Raw genomic sequence first — 15,672 nt, 5'->3', positions numbered from 1 at the left:
GAGAGAAACATATACAGAGATAGAAGAGATAGAGTGAGGGAGTAGACACACAGAGAGACAGATAAATACAGAGAGAGAGAGAGATTATATAGAGGGAGTAGACAAAGAGAGACAGATAGATACAAAGAGAGAGAGAGAAGAGATAGGGAGAGTATAGTGCAGGGACGCGGACGGGATGATTGTTTCGTCTGAGGATGAAAAATTTGTCCCATCCAAGGGGTGAGGACGAAAATTCGTCCACCGGACAATGGGACGGGACAATTTTCGTCCTGTCGAACGAAAAATTTGTCCGTCCAAAAGTAGTGGACGGAGGACGGACGAATGTGGGACGAAAAAAAATTGGTGAAAATTGTATTAAATTCCCAAAAAAATGTGTGGATTTGCAATAAAATATGTAAAAGTCATTATTGAATCCCCAATTAATAAAGAAAATAATAAATCTTAATACATGCTAATTTCATCTTAAATCATTGGAATAAATATACAGATTAATGTGTGGATTTACAATAAAAGTTGAAAAGGGCAAGATTTAATCCCTACTTAGTAAAGCTTATAATCAATTTCTATTCATTCCATTCTCATCATATTAAATTATGTCTATTTTTTAAGTTCATTGGGTTAAAATAATAGTTTAACGTCAAATTAGGGTAAATTAAAATTTTCTGAATGGCATCTTTATTTGGATTATATTCTGAAATAATGCAAAAAAATAACAGCGAAATGGAAAATGTCCTTACCTCCCCCCTGTAGTGTAAGTATTTTTTTATTACAGTTGAGTCACTTCGCTAATTAATTAATTGAGTTTAATTGTGGAGTTTAATTAATAAAAATTAATTATAGATATAAAGAAATTCCTTTACAATCATCACATATTTACAAAATATAGAGTTATACAAAATATAAATATTCAAGTACAGCTTTTTACAAAAAGTGTTTGTTACTTTGCTCCATCGAATTCGGTTTCTAAGCCGTAGAATTTTTAGAGAAGTACCTTTTATGAGATTAAAACTCGGTGTAAGATATTGTTTTAATTCTCACACCTTATGTAACTACAATTCAAATGATTGTTGACTGATAAGTAGTAAAGTTGACTCAACAAAAAGTACGTGTATAATCTTAAAATGTGATATTTTAAAAAAATCTTAAAATGTCATACTTTTCATTTTTCAAATTAAATTAATTTCTAGCCATCAACTTACTTAAATGTTCATCCAGTCCCTGTAAACACTGCAATGTGAGAATCACGGAGATCTCAACTCTTTTTTGGTATAGTTCTTGAAAATATACTTAAATTCAGATTACGAGTATATGATTTTGAATGATATTTAAGAAGAGTAAGAAACTTCTTCCACGAAATGGCAAGACTAACAAAAGACGCTTAACACCATGTGAAACAAGTATTTTCAGTAAGAGGAAATTAAAAGAATAATACGATGGAGACGGGAACAGAAAATCCTTCTGAGGAAGCAAATATTAATTGTCTTCAGAGGGAAAAAAAACCGGAAGAAGCGGAAAAAACCCGTTACTCAAAAGAGGATGAACCGGGAGGCCGGTAAGCACCGTAGCCGCCTCCGCCACACCCAAAGGCCGACCTTTCCCCACCCTAAAAAATTAACCAGAAATTTAATTGTATATTGCAGATTAAAAATAGGAATAAATTAAATTCATAATATCATTTGAAAAGATTTAAACAAACCAGCTCATAAAAAGATTTAAAAGAATTAATTTGCATACTGGGCCTAAGTACCAGCTCAAACTTATTCCTAAAAAGATATAAACAAACCAGCTCAGCCTTATTTAAATGTAACTGAAAAAATCAAACATAATCTGGGTACTTAGGCCCAATTAAGTACCTAGAAAGAAGATTCGAATATAATAAAGTACATCAAAATCTGAAAAAATACATTGGCCACTTCCTGAAAGTAAATAGAGTGATCCAGGTGAGCCTTAATTATCAATCTACTTAGTTTTATCCTACAATTAATTGAAAGTAACTCTAGAATGAAACAAACTACGAACTTTGTCAAGACCAGAAAGGCATAAATAGTCAAGACCAGAAAGCCTCTTTGATCGATGTGTCAAGCATGGAAGATATGGAATAAAGATACCATTTCATAGAATGAAATAAAGATATCATTTATGTGCTACATGAATAGGAGATGTGTCAAGCATGGAGGATATGAACTAAAGATACCATTTATACGTTAAATGAATAAGGAATGCTAATAGGTCAATGTCATGTGTAGGATTTTAAACCGATAAATTTATGGAAAATGAGTGTACGTATGTCTGTAGTCATCTAAAACACATAACATAAGATGACACTCTATTACATGGAATGAATCAGCAAATGAAATATAGAGAGAGTAACGAAGAAGCATAACTTACATTAAACGTTAGAGTGTATGAGCAAATAAAACCCGTCTACTGCGATCATGTTGTCCCCCCTTACTCTGTAACATGGAATAGAGAGAGTTGGTAAAAAGAAACATGTTTATGAAAAGGTGGAAAGCGATAGAGCGTAACGCACCAGCACCCGAGTTGTCATCATCGTCAGAGTCATCATCGGAGTCGGAGGAGTCCCGCTCTACACGATGGAACCATGCACGAAGCATCATCAACATCTCAATGCTCTCTACATCCAGGCGTGATCTTTGATACATTGTGATGCCTCGGCGGACTAAAAAAAGCCGCTCCATCAGTGTGCTGGTTGGCAAGCAATTTTTGTCAAATTCGAAAAGTACCGCGTCCCAACATCCTTCCACCAACCTAGAGGACTATCCTCCTCGCTGCATGGGATGTTTAGATACATATCCAGCTCTTGCCTCAATGTTGTCCGTGGTCAATGACGACTGCACGGACGCATATATTGCCGCTTGGGTGAAACATACTGTGTCGGATGGCGACTTTTCGACAACTCTCCCTGCTCTGAGTCACATTCAGCTGCTTTTGTCATAGATGCATAATCCAAGAGACCGCCAAGATAGGAAAGTACACTTTTGGGACATGACGGATAGACAACCTCTAATTTTGAGAATGGATCCAATGTCGCCACTGTAGCGATGGTATTATTGCCCCAAAGTACCAGTGCATACTACATCAACTTGTTATGCAATCACCACATGCAGACCGCAAGGCATTCCGTCGCTCAGCATCCATTGCTGCCCCTGCATTGTTCGTAGCATGCTCAAGGTGATTCTTCAGCTCCGCGGCCCATGACGTTACTTCAGTTATTGGCAATTTCTTCGCCAAACACACAAAGTCAGTTCCTTGGCATAGTGGGCCGAGGATGCAAATGTATTCGTCGATCAACTCCCAGTCCTCATGACATAGGCTGTAATCTCTAGTGGATGTCGAAAGGAACCTCATAGCCATATGGTCTAGAACCTCTTTCTTAGCAAGAGCACGCTCTAACATCATGAAAGTGGAGTTCCAGCGCATTGGGTAGTCAACCTTTATCTTGTTCGAATCCGGGAGCTCAAATATTTTGCACATATCAACATATTTTTCCATACGCTGCGTGGATCCCTGAATGGCATTGACAATGTCTCTCATGCGTGAAACTACTTCTCCCATAGGTGCAATTGTTGCCGTAGTATTTTCGTCGACTTGTGAATCGGTTGGGTCATCTGTGTCGAACGGTGTTATTGGACGAAGATCCAGGACACGTAGCATATTACTTCTAGGAGGTTCTGGATTGCGAATGACCTTGAGTCCAGCCTGGACTATGAGGTTCAGTACATGGGCAATGCACGGTACATGTCGGTCCATAGGGAATTGGGGGTTTACTGTCTTCATTTGATCCACAATGGAGGCCATCATTGTTCTATTGTTGGATGCATTGTCTGTGGTGATGGCACATAGCTTCGACTCGATGCCGTAATGATATGCAACTTCCACAATGATCATCGCTAAGTTCAAGCCGCTATGGGGTCCCTTGATCTATCGCAATCCAAGAAGAAGCTCACATAGCTTCCAGTCATAGTCGATCCAATGGGCAGTGACTCCTAGAGGGGCGAGGTTATTTTTGGATGTCCAAGCATCCACGGTAAGTGAGACGTTGGAGACGTCCGCAAACATCTCCACCAGCTTCCCTTGGAATTCTCTGTACATCCTTTCAGCCGTCGCCTTGATCGCATCCGGACCAGGGACTTCCCCGACCACCTGTGTCCCGTAGAACCACAGTTTTCGGAAAGACTTCTTCTTCACAAGACGCCAAGGAAGATTGTTGTCACAGATGAACCTAACGAACTCTTCTTTCGTCTGCTCCACGTTGGTGCCGCGTAAGTACATCTTGTGGGAGAGTAGTTCGTATTGGAGGATGGTACTCTACTTCAGTTTGTGCCCCTTAATTTCGTAGTGAAATTTACGGTTCACCTTCTCCATACGTCTCCAAAATACGTTTGTGCTCTTATCTTTATTCCTCTTGATGATGACCCTATGAATGGGGTTCTCTGCTTGATATAACGTGCACTGGTACTCATCCGGGGAAACTTCAACAAATCGATCTAAAACTTTAGACTGATTGCGTCTTCCGCTATGAGTTGATATGTTGTCATCAACCTCTACTGGGATGAACTCCGCGGACATCGATGGCGTAGCCCTAGCGGTCGATTTTGAGGTAGTAGCAGATGTAGACTCGATTACTCTACCAAGGTAATTAGCAAGACGTAATCATTTGTAAAATACATGTCACTTACATTTACAATTAAAATCTGTCAATCTGGAATTTCAGAAAATATTTTGAATCATAGAAAATAATGCTGCTATTTTACTCTTAGAAACTTACATTTACAATTACCATGGTTGGTTCACTAACATTTACACCAATCCTATAAAATCATAAAAAATTTCAAAGAAGGGAAATGACTTAACACATTCTTAAAACCATTTCTTTTCTAACAGTTTAAAGTTGTAATAATCCTAGGACAAATTTAGTTAGCTTACTTAAGCACATGCCTTCATACTACCCTGAAGAGTCCTTATCATGATAATACATGCAACGCAAAATTTCAAAACACCACAATGAATAACAAAACTAATAGTATCGAAATTAAACAACACAATTCTCCAAAGAAAATAAATCCACCAAAAGTAGATAATCAGTCAACAATTTTGCATTAAAATTATTAGAGCAATTTTATCGTTATGTCATATGAACTGACTCCCATACAAGTTATCGGCTCTCAACAAACAACTTAGTTTTAAAAAAACATAACTCGATCAACGTACAAACCACCATAGAACAAACAAACCATCAAAGAAAGCGAAGAAGAATGCACATACCTGATTACAAAACAATTTCATAACCTCAAGAGGCCACAAGAGTGGGGAGCCAAGGCCACTTATAGGTGAAGAGCGTGACCACGACCCGGCGGTACCCGCGGAATGGGGAGCCAAGACTGCACAAGTCAAAATCAATTATTAAGTTGAATTACCACAACATCATTACATTAATTTACATGGACGTAGTTCATTTTAAATCGTCGATTTTAAAAATAAAAGATTAAAGTCCTGAAGATCACCTTTAGCATTAGATTGGCAAGACGAACACGAAAAAATTACATTTCTATGCAATAAGATTCCTTGTTGACACACATTTCTATGGAGATTTTCTAATCACGTTTCACGTTGACACACACGGACGGTCAAGATAATTATGAAGTCAACTTCACGATTTGTTAACAATGAAATTTCTTGTTCTCAAGAAAATGTTCCTAGAAAAAAAATCAAATAATAGCTGATGTCGAACATTTCAGGAACATTAAGCCCTATCAAAGATGTTTAAATTCCCAGTCGCTCTCGCAGAAAAAAACTTTTCCAATAAAATCAAAGACAAACACAACTGAACCAACAGATAATTCAGGATAGTCCAAGGCGCTGAATGTGATACAGAAGTATTGAATCGTTCACTCTAGAAGGCCTCGACAGAAGAAATAGAAAATCTGCAAATCCTTAATGAACTACGCCTAAGGACCAGAATCAAAGTGATTTTTCCATTCATAGCAAGCACCACCAAGGACTTGGGAAGATACTACGACAAAAGAGTGTATACTGTTCTCGTGCAGGGAAACGAACATAATATCAACACGATTGATCAACAAGGCCCAAAGACGCCGAAGCATAGGATCAATTCAGACTAAAATTGAAGATAAAACATTCTCGGTTCCGCAAAAACACTCAAAGATCACGACAACAAGGTTGATGCAAGATAACTCAAAGATCCAAAAGATAAACTCACTTCCTGGACCTCAAAGGGAAACTAGAAAATTCAGAATGAGAGACAACAATCCTCAATCCAAGTCCCTTGCTTAAACAAAAAAAACCATCAACATACATGATGGAATATGTGCAGCACACGCACCTTTGGGATCAAAATTCCTGAAAAACAATCAGAAGGCAGTGTCGATTTCCTTGAATTCTTGGCGAAGAGGATCCGAATTGTACGTTTTGGAATTCCACAGATTATATATACAAAAGAGGTTACAGCGATGATCACGACACCGGAGGAAGTGGAAGATCAGTACTTTTTACAGAAGAGGTAATATGTTAATTGTCTGTACTTTTCCTAAGATCAGTTATACCAAATTTAGAGATCGTGTAGAACAGATCAGACGACACAGAGGGTCACCAAATGTTGAATTCTGGTGAGATAAATCGATGGGATTAAAACTAGGACTCGTGATCATTGGGAGTGTGTGTAATTTTGATGCGACAACTACATTGTCGATCCATTTCTCGAACAACAAACGCACAAATCGCTCGATGGCGTAGAGGAACGGAATCAATCAAACTATGAAAAAACGGGATGCAATATAGAGACGTAATAATTAAGCCATTGAAAGAGATAGAGATGGAGGAGAATATTCAGAGATCCACTGAAGCTGCGAACATACCTTGATGTTGGAGAAGCGGTGGAGGATCGCCCTGCGCCGGAAGTGGTGGTCTTCTTCTTCCTTCAGAGTTCCAGAGGATGCCCTAAATCTTTCGGGCACGGGAGCCTTTATGTTTCAAAGAGGAAATCTTGTAATTAAAAATATTGATATATTACCTTTTTTGTCCAGGACGAAGGACGGGACGGTTTTCAGCCTGGACGGGACAAAAAACGTCCCGTCCTTCGTCCCTACGCTAACAGCGGATGTAGGATGGGACAAATTTTGTCCCGTCCCGTCCTTCGTCCACGTCCCGGACAATCCGGCACTGGGAGAGGGAGTAGACATAGAGAGAGGGAGAGAGAGACATATACAAAGAGAGAACAGATAGAGAGGGAGTAGACACAAAGAGAGACATAGACAAATACATAGAGAGCAGATAGAGAGAGAGAGAGAGCAAACAGAGAGAGAGAGAATAGACAGAGTCAGATACAAAGAGACAGCAGAGAGGAGCAAACAGAGACAGAGATAAGATAGAGTGAAGAGAGAGAGAGAGAGAGAGAGAGAGAGAGAGAGAGAGAGAGAGAGAGAGAGAGAGAGAGAGAGAGAGAGAGAGAGAGAGAGAGAGAGAGAGAGAGAGGGGGAGGGAGGGGGGAGAGGGGGTGAGAGGGAGAGAGAGGGAGAGAGAGAGAGAGAGGGAGAGAGAGAGAGAGAGAGAGAGAGAGAGAGAGAGAGAGAGAGAGAGAGAGAGAGAGAGAGAGAGAGAGAGAGAGAGAGAGAGAGAGAGAGAGAGAGAGAGAGAGAGAGAGAGAGAGAGAGAGAGAGAGAGAGAGAGAGAGAGAGAGAGAGAGAAATAGTTATGGAATAATGGAGATCAGAGATATAGTTATCTATAGAGAGAGAGAGTGGGGATATCTAGACTCTAGAGAGAGGTAATCAGCTAAATTGACAGACAGACACAGATATAGATATAGGATAATATTAACATTATATATATATGGAGAGATATAGATATCTATAGAGAGAGAGATCATTCATTTGCGTTTCTCTCACATCTCTCCTCGGCAGGGAAGGGCAGTCCATTGGGCGGTTGTGGCTGCAGAAGCCGCCCAGCGATGGCGATGAAGGCGAATTGCTCGGCTTTCAAGCTCCCCATGGCGGCGCCGCTCGCTCTTCGAACTCCGTCCAGCTCCAACCTCAAAACTTCCTTCTTCAACGGCGGCGGTAATCTCTTGTTCATGCCTTGGATATTTGATTTTTAGACTTTCTAGTCGCCGTTTTTGTTTTTTCGTTTTGTTTCACCGATTTTAGATTTTTAGATGTTCATGCCTTCGATTTTAGATTTTTAGACTGTCTCGTCGCCGTTTTTGTTTTCCGTTTTGTTTCAACGATTTTAGATTTTTGGACGTTAATGCCTCCGATATTAGATTTTCAGAGATTCTCGTCGCCGTTTTTGTTTTCCGTTTTGTTTCGCCGATTTTAGATTTTTAGAGGTTCATGCCTTCGATGTTAGATTTTTAGACTGTCTCGTCGCCGTTTTTGTTTTCCGTTTTGTTTCAACGATTTTAGATTTTTGGACGTTAATGCCTCCGATATTAGATTTTCAGAGATTCTCGTCGCCGTTTTTGTTTTCCGTTTTGTTTCGCCGATTTTAGATTTTTAGAGGTTCATGCCTCCGATATTAGATTTTTGGACTTTCTCGTCGCCGTTTTTGTTTTCCGTTTCGTTTCAGCGATTTCTCTTTGGAATTCCGGTCTCATTGGTTTTTACAGCGTCGTCGTCTTCTTTCGATGCAGTAGTTTTTTTAATCTTCGTCTGATTCGTGAACCCTGGTGCGGATGTTTTTCCTTGAATGATATAATCCATGTGTGTGCGCTGCTTAACTATGGGGTAGTCTTTCGACCGGGATTAAGGATTTTTTTTGAAGGATTGTCGTTTTTACTGCGACGTCTTTGGACATTTATTGGAAGCTCTGGCAATTTTTATTTTGAATGCGATCATCAGAGTACTGTGGTCTATTTCACGTTTGATCGAAAACTGGCATTACAGTGTTCGTAGAAAGATTTCTCAAATACCAGATTCGTAGCCTGTGATAAACTATATGTTTCCTTGCTCATGATTTAAAGCCATTAATTTTGCTGCCTAGCACATTCATAGTTATGTCTGATTCGTATTCTTTTTACGGCCAGATTCATAGTCCGTGATTAATTAGATGTCCTGTCGCTGATAATTAAAACCATTCTTTTAACTGCCAAGTAGATTCCGACTTATGTTTGATTCAAAAATTGCGTACTAATAGTTTTAGTAATATTTCCCAAATACCAGATTCGTTATCTTGTGTTTATTTTGATGTCCTGTTGTTCATGTGTGAAAGCCGTTATTTTTTCTTCATAGTACATTCGCAGTCATCTTTGATTAAAAACTAGCATAGTAAAACTGCTAGCTCGATTTTCCGACTACCAGATTAGCAGTCTAAGTGCTTAATTCAATTTCCTATTGCTCATGAATTAAATTGAATCTTTTCTACTGCTAATCTGATAGTCTTGTTTAATTGAGCAAAATGTTGTTCTGATTATGATTCCCAACTATCAGATTCGTAGTATAGGCGCTCAAATCAATGCCGTATGGCTCATTATTTAAAGCCAATCTTTTTGTTGCCTACTTATCAGTTGTATCCCGTATGTTGCTTGCTTCTTTCTTCATCCCTGTGACATACCTCTCTTACAGTGGGTTCTCTGAGGGCCACCAGGATACAAATATCCAATAAAAATAGGTCCACGAGCCGTGGTGGAGGGGCACTTGGAGCCCGGATGAACTTGTTTGATAGGCTTGCAAGAGTAGTGAGGGTAAGCATCTCTTGGGAAATCACTTATTTTAGTTTATGCTTGATTTAGCGACCGATAACTTATTCGTTATTTTATCTAATTTTTATTTTTTTCCATTCTGGTAGTCGTATGCAAATGCACTTTTGACCTCCGTTGAAGATCCTGAGAAGATACTTGAGCAAGCAGTCCTTGAAATGAATGACGATTTGACAAAGATGCGCCAGGCCACAGCACAGGTTTTATTCATTTTCCTAAATTTCGTTGTGGTTTTTGAACAGCTTCATCATCCAGAACTTTCCCCGCTGAAAATTTTATATAAACTCCTGTCCAGGTTTTAGAATTTCTCAGTTAAGTTCACTTAATGACAAAACAGCTCCATGTCTCCTGATATTTTCATCTATCGTATGAATTTACCTAGATTTCAGTAGAACTTGGAATCTTCACTGGAGGTGGACATTAGTATGATCAAACAAGTCGGATAGGCTGAAATTGCATTATTTATGTGAAACAACAGGGTGAGAAAGAACAATGTGACTTTGGTAGGGTCTTAAAAGTAATTTTTTAATCACCTATCTGTCTATTTAAGGTATGAAGGAGTGAAGCTAAGTGCGTTTTAGGCCTATCTCTCAAAATTTAACAGCTTTTAACTGCTCTTTGCTCATGTTAATGTTCAGACTAAAAGTAATGTGTATAACGGACTTTTATGTCTGTATAGGGAGATGTCTACATTGTCACACTTCATTTTCTTCGTCGGATTTTCAGAAGGAAACCTTGAACATATCTTATGGAGGAAATACTTTTCATAGTGGTCATGTTTCTTTTTTGCAAGGTTTTGGCTTCTCAAAAACGTTTGGAAAACAAGTACAAAGCTGCAGAGCAATCATCTGAAGAATGGTAATTGTTCTGTCCATACCATATATTTATTTTAGTTTCGTTTATTACATTTTCTCTGGAACCTGTGATTACTGTGAAAAGGTATCGTAGAGCGCAATTTGCACTTGCAAAAGGTGATGAGGAACTTGCTCGTGAAGCCCTAAAGAGACGTAAATCTTACGCTGTAAGTTCTCTGTCTTCCCATTTAATATGATTTTTATACATTCAGAGTGTCTGCTAGAGCGACAATTTAATTAATGGCACTCAAGGGGTAAAAAACTGAATCTCCTTTCTTACGACTACAAAAAAGAACGTAAAAAAGTCTTGGTCTGTCAATCTGAGGAAAGATGTCTCGAAATGGATTAAAAAAATTAAGAAATAAAGAATGCCTTTATCCAAAAATATGATCGTGAGGTTTTCATTAGTTCAAAACCTTTATGTTACTTCTAAACTAGTTCGAAACCTTTATTCATCTCCTGGCAATTATAAAAGAAGTGAATGGGCCCAAGTATACGAGCTTAATTTTAGTTATGATTAATTGAGTATATGGCTGAGATCACTGAAGTTGTTGGAAATTCCTATCCATGCAAAGTATGAGGCGGCTAGTAAGGGTGCGCTGCTCGCACATCCTTACGTGTTAACATAGCTGGATATCAAACTTAATAGAACTTGGAACTTTGATTCTCATCTGCTCCTGGTGACCAAGGAGAGAAGGGGAGAAGATAAAATCAGATTGTTCTATGATAGAGGCCTCGGGTAGGTCTCCATCGGATTGGTGAACAATGGCCACAGGCCCAGATTGGTGCCTGGACCTCCCATTCCTTGGGGATCTCCCGGCCCAATCAACAACATCTTGTCTGCCCTCCTTAGCGGAGAGCTATATGAATTTAAAGGGAAATTACCCAAAAGAGAAAATGATAGACGTACCCCTGATAGGTGTTAGGGATCCTATCATTCTAGCAAGTAGCTGCCTGAGCACCTCAAGTAGGAAAAGAACTCGTCTATAGCAGTACCACTTTTGATGTTAGGTGTTTCCATCCTTGATAATGTGTCCTTTGAGCTGTCTTTGTATTCTATTTCCGATTGATTTATCCTATTTCTCCAGGATAACGCAAGTTCACTGAAAGCTCAGCTCGATCAGCAAAAGGGTGTCGTTGAAAACCTAGTCAATAACACTCGGGTGAGCCTGTCTCATTTATTTTTTACAGTATTTTGGTGTTCCTATATTCCTTGATATCCGTGCTTTCTGATAAAAATGAATCTTTTCTTACCATTTTCTTCATCCCTCGTTAATACCATTTTCTTCTATAGCTTTCAGTATCGGATGTATTCATTCATTAAATCAAAATAAGGTTAATTTGATTCCTTAAATGATTTATCCGCATCAACCCCTCCGAGAAAACAATTATTTATATTGTCAATGCATGAATGGATGCGCCCATATGTATCTGGCCTCTTTGTGAACTTTGTTCCCTGATGTGATCCAATAAGCTTGCTTTGAAAATAATACCATTTGTTATTTTAAACTCTACCCTCACTCCTTACTATCTTAACCATTTTACCCCTAACTCTCTCTTGTTTAAATACCCAGATTTTCCACTGGATTTTGTTTTTTTTTTTTGAAAGAATTTTCCACTAGATTTTAGTGTGATGGGTGCTATTCTCTCATTTTCTCTCTCCTCTCTTCTATCTCCCTCCTGCTGCGATGTTCACCATTCAATCTTCTCCATGCAAATGCATGATGTGACATATATCATTGATATTATTGTCAACCCCTGCCAGGAGTATGTCCGTTATTTGTTCTTATAGTAGTTCCCTTAAACTACTCGTTCCCTCCCTTGTGGAAATGGTCAATAGCGTTGTGGAATTGGCTGAGAGATCCTCCCAGAGGGGATTCAGATGCCAATCTATGCCGTAAAATTATTTCTTCTCTCTATTATTCTCTATCTACACTTGCAAGATCACTCCCCTACCTACCCTGTGTTGTGCTGACTTATGGTTTTCACATTGAACAATATTTCCTTGTCGGATTTGTTGTTTTGGGCGGTTCCATTTTGTTATGGTTTTGCGGCAAATCTGTTGTGATGGGCAAGTCTTTGATGGGCATATTTGGTATCTCCTTGTAGCTCCTGGAGAGCAAAATTCAAGAAGCTAAGTCAAAGAAGGATACTCTCAAGGCCCGGGCACAGTCTGCAAAGTACTGATGCATCAGAATGTGCACTTCTTTTCATCACCGCCACTTCAAAATAATTAATTTTGGTCGATGATTTTATCAGGACTGCGACTAAAGTTAGTGAGATGCTGGGAAATGTCAATACAAGCAGCGCCCTTTCAGCTTTTGAGAAGATGGAGGAAAAAGGTATTCTCGTTGAAGCCTGTTTTCGCGTTCTTTAAAATCAATATTTCCTTATAGAAGCAATATGACTGTAATGCAAGATTATTTCTGGAAAGCTTAAAGGTCTGATAAGCTATTGATGTGGATTTGCATATCAATTTTCGGAGTCATGCTGACTTCTTTTAATATTTCAACATCTTGCCTTTTCTAATCCATATTTCAAAAGGTATGCATGAGTATTGTAGATGAAGTTTGTCACCGGTGCTATATTATGTCATGATCTATTCCCTCTAGTAAGCCCACTAGGGGTTTTCGTCCCATGGGACGAAAAAACCGTCCATCCGGAGGTCTAGGACGATGGACGGGCAAATGTGGATGAAAAATCGCCGGATTCACATCCAACGGTTGAGGTGTAGCCATGTGTCCTCGCTATGACAATTTGCATCAAAGTCCCTGTATTTTTTTGCGTGTGCAAACTGACGGGGTTCAGAAATAATTGTACGTATGTCCATTTGGATTCTCTCTCCTCCATATTTCCCTAAAAAACTTATAAAAATTTATATTAATATATTAAAAATATCAAATGGTTTTTTTTTTCCGTCCGGGACGAGGGTCGCGACGGTTTTTTATCGGACGGGACAAAAATTCGTCCCGGGAGGACTGGACAGGACGGTTTTCGTACCATCGGACGAAAATTCGTCCCATCCTTTGTCCCTACACTGAATCCGGACGTCGGACAGGACAAAATTCATCTCGTCCCACCCATCGTCCACGTCCGGGACGATCCGGAACTATATATGTAGCCCTCATTAGAGGGCATGCCATGTAGTTACAATTCAGTATTTCCCTTTAAAATTCACTCCATGGGGTCTCTTCCCCTCCGACAACGCCTTCTCCGCCGTTGCCCCCATCACCCTCGTCCACCTTGGCATTGTCCATCCTGCAAAGGTCTCCTCCTTCCTTCTCGATACGCTCTCCAACGGGGATCGTATCACATTGGAGGGATCGTATCAATCTATCAGTCCTGGGAGTCATCATTCTCCCTTTCTATCTCTTTTCTTTCTCCTCCCCTCTTTCTATCTCTTCTCTCTTCTCTCTGTTTCTCTTTGTTTAATCATCTTTCTCTCTCTTTTAACTTCTGCTCTTCTACAATCTAACTCTTTTCGCATGGATTTCCTCTAGACTTGGTCGTTCTGTTCTTTTTGTGTGAATTTGCGCGAATTGTTCGTTCTCTTCGGTTTTCCAAACAGAACATCGCACAGACCCGTGTGCGGTTCGCTTTGTGCGAATTTGTGCAAATTTTGTTCGTTTTTGAAAAAAAAAGAACAGAACAAAGAACAAGGCCCTGTGCGGTTCTTTTGTGCAAATTTTTTATTCGCTTAAAACGAACAGAACAGAACAACCATGTCTAAATTTTCCTCCTCGAGAACGTTTCTCAAATTCCTCTTGTAAAGACAACGAAACATCAATTTCATAGAGTTTTAGTTTTATTTTCATTGCCCTGTTCTCTCCTCTCTCTCTCTTACATAATATAATGCGTTGTCCACGTATAGAATGTTTCTCAAATTCTTTCTCGCCCTCTTTCTGAGCAGTAATGGCTATGGAATCCCAAGCGGAAGCCCTAAACCAGCTAACCGCGGACGACCTCGAGGGGAAGGTAGTCTCTTCAGAAGAACATCTTCTTATTCACATTTTCCTCCAGTAAGATAGTATAACCTGTGAGGCTTTCCCTTTGCAGTTTGCCTTGCTGGAGAGCTCCTCTGTTGATGACGATCTTGCCAACTTGAGAAGGGAGATGGCCGGCAGCAAACCGGTACTTTTGTTATTTTCTTCTTAATTTTTATTTATTACAATCACTGATTTTTATTGATTTTTTTTTACATTTTTAATAGAAAGGGGAGCTTCCACCTGGTAGAACCACGGTCAGTAACAGCAGCTCTAGCTCTGGGTATCCATTTAGGGATTCTGAGATTGAATCTGAGCTTAATGAGCTTCGGAGAAAGGCCAAGGATTATTAGATTCGGTGAGAATTCGCATTTTCTACATATTTTTTGTCATTAAAAATGTTGCCTTGATCCTTACTGTTGTAAAATATCTTCATGAAGAGATTTGTACATTGAATACAATATCTTTCCCACCGGTTAATGTGCATATGAGTACTCTGTAGCTCATGAATAATCTTGGTGAAATCTTATTTTGTACTATATTATAGAATTTTTAACATTTTTAATGACAAAAATATGTAGAAAGTGCAAAGTCTCACCCACCGGTTAATGTGCATATGAGTAGTCTGTAGCTCATGAATAATCTTGTTGAAATCTTATTTTGTACTATATTGTAGAATTTTTAACATGGTAATTGATTTCATAACTTCACTGATGGAACCAAATGGAAAGTTTATGTTCTTCGATGAACTCCCACCGCATGAAATGATTTTACGTGTGTTTTTTTTCTAGAAAACTATTTTTTTGTGAGAATGATATTCACAACATGATTTTATCAAAATATATTTCTTCTGTGTTGGGGTATTTTTTCTATCATTATTTTGGAGAACTCATATTTTTATGAATGATTCCTTGAAGCACTCCATAACATGATTTATCAGGATGATATTGTTGGTTTAGTTTGGCTAGGTTACACCTGAGATAAGAGGGGGGGGTTAATTAGGACTTTTAAAATTGTTGGTTTAACTTAAACCTAATTATGTTATCTTATACATGTCTAGTATCGTAGGGTTGAAGGAAATAAACACAGATTTTAATACAGG

The 15,672-nt window shown here is 39.0% G+C and overlaps 1 protein-coding gene and 1 long non-coding RNA gene across 3 annotated transcripts; one reads left to right on the top strand and one right to left on the bottom strand.

Moving 5' to 3' along the window:
- Positions 1-1,356: 1,356 nt before the first annotated feature.
- On the bottom strand, positions 1,357-7,077 carry LOC144715159 (uncharacterized). 2 transcript variants are annotated; one of them, XR_013584542.1, is made up of 5 exons: positions 6,897-7,077; positions 5,287-5,402; positions 2,531-4,648; positions 2,389-2,453; positions 1,357-1,603 (listed from the first exon to the last, which is right to left on the bottom strand). It is a non-coding gene; the product is annotated as an uncharacterized LOC144715159 (long non-coding RNA). The 2 variants fall into 2 exon arrangements; XR_013584543.1 differs by having other exon boundaries at positions 2,531-2,680; positions 6,897-7,059.
- Positions 7,078-7,891: 814 nt separating this feature from the next.
- On the top strand, positions 7,892-15,050 carry PTAC4 (plastid transcriptionally active 4). Its single transcript, XM_078589956.1, has 11 exons — positions 7,892-8,096; positions 9,600-9,718; positions 9,823-9,933; positions 10,527-10,591; positions 10,673-10,754; positions 11,676-11,750; positions 12,697-12,767; positions 12,847-12,929; positions 14,498-14,562; positions 14,644-14,718; positions 14,798-15,050. Exons 1-11 carry the CDS (start codon positions 7,988-7,990, stop codon positions 14,921-14,923), a joined length of 981 nt encoding a protein of 326 aa, XP_078446082.1. The 5' UTR covers positions 7,892-7,987; the 3' UTR covers positions 14,924-15,050.
- The last annotated feature ends 622 nt before the right edge of the window (positions 15,051-15,672 follow it).

The sequence above is a fragment of the Wolffia australiana genome, chromosome 18, assembly GCF_029677425.1.
Source record: "Wolffia australiana isolate 7733 chromosome 18, ASM2967742v1".
In the NCBI taxonomy this organism is placed as follows: domain Eukaryota; kingdom Viridiplantae; phylum Streptophyta; class Magnoliopsida; order Alismatales; family Araceae; genus Wolffia; species Wolffia australiana.
This window is presented reverse-complemented; position numbering and strand designations above follow the sequence as displayed.

Bases quoted from the DNA above. Each gene is read 5' to 3' on its own strand.
- PTAC4 (XM_078589956.1), top strand. From the start codon at position 7,988: ATGGCGATGAAGGCGAATTGCTCGGCTTTCAAGCTCCCCATGGCGGCG. The intron at 10,592-10,672 runs GTAATTGTTCTG...TACTGTGAAAAG, and splicing joins GAGCAATCATCTGAAGAATG to GTATCGTAGAGCGCAATTTG. The intron at 12,768-12,846 runs GTACTGATGCAT...TGATTTTATCAG, and splicing joins GCCCGGGCACAGTCTGCAAA to GACTGCGACTAAAGTTAGTG.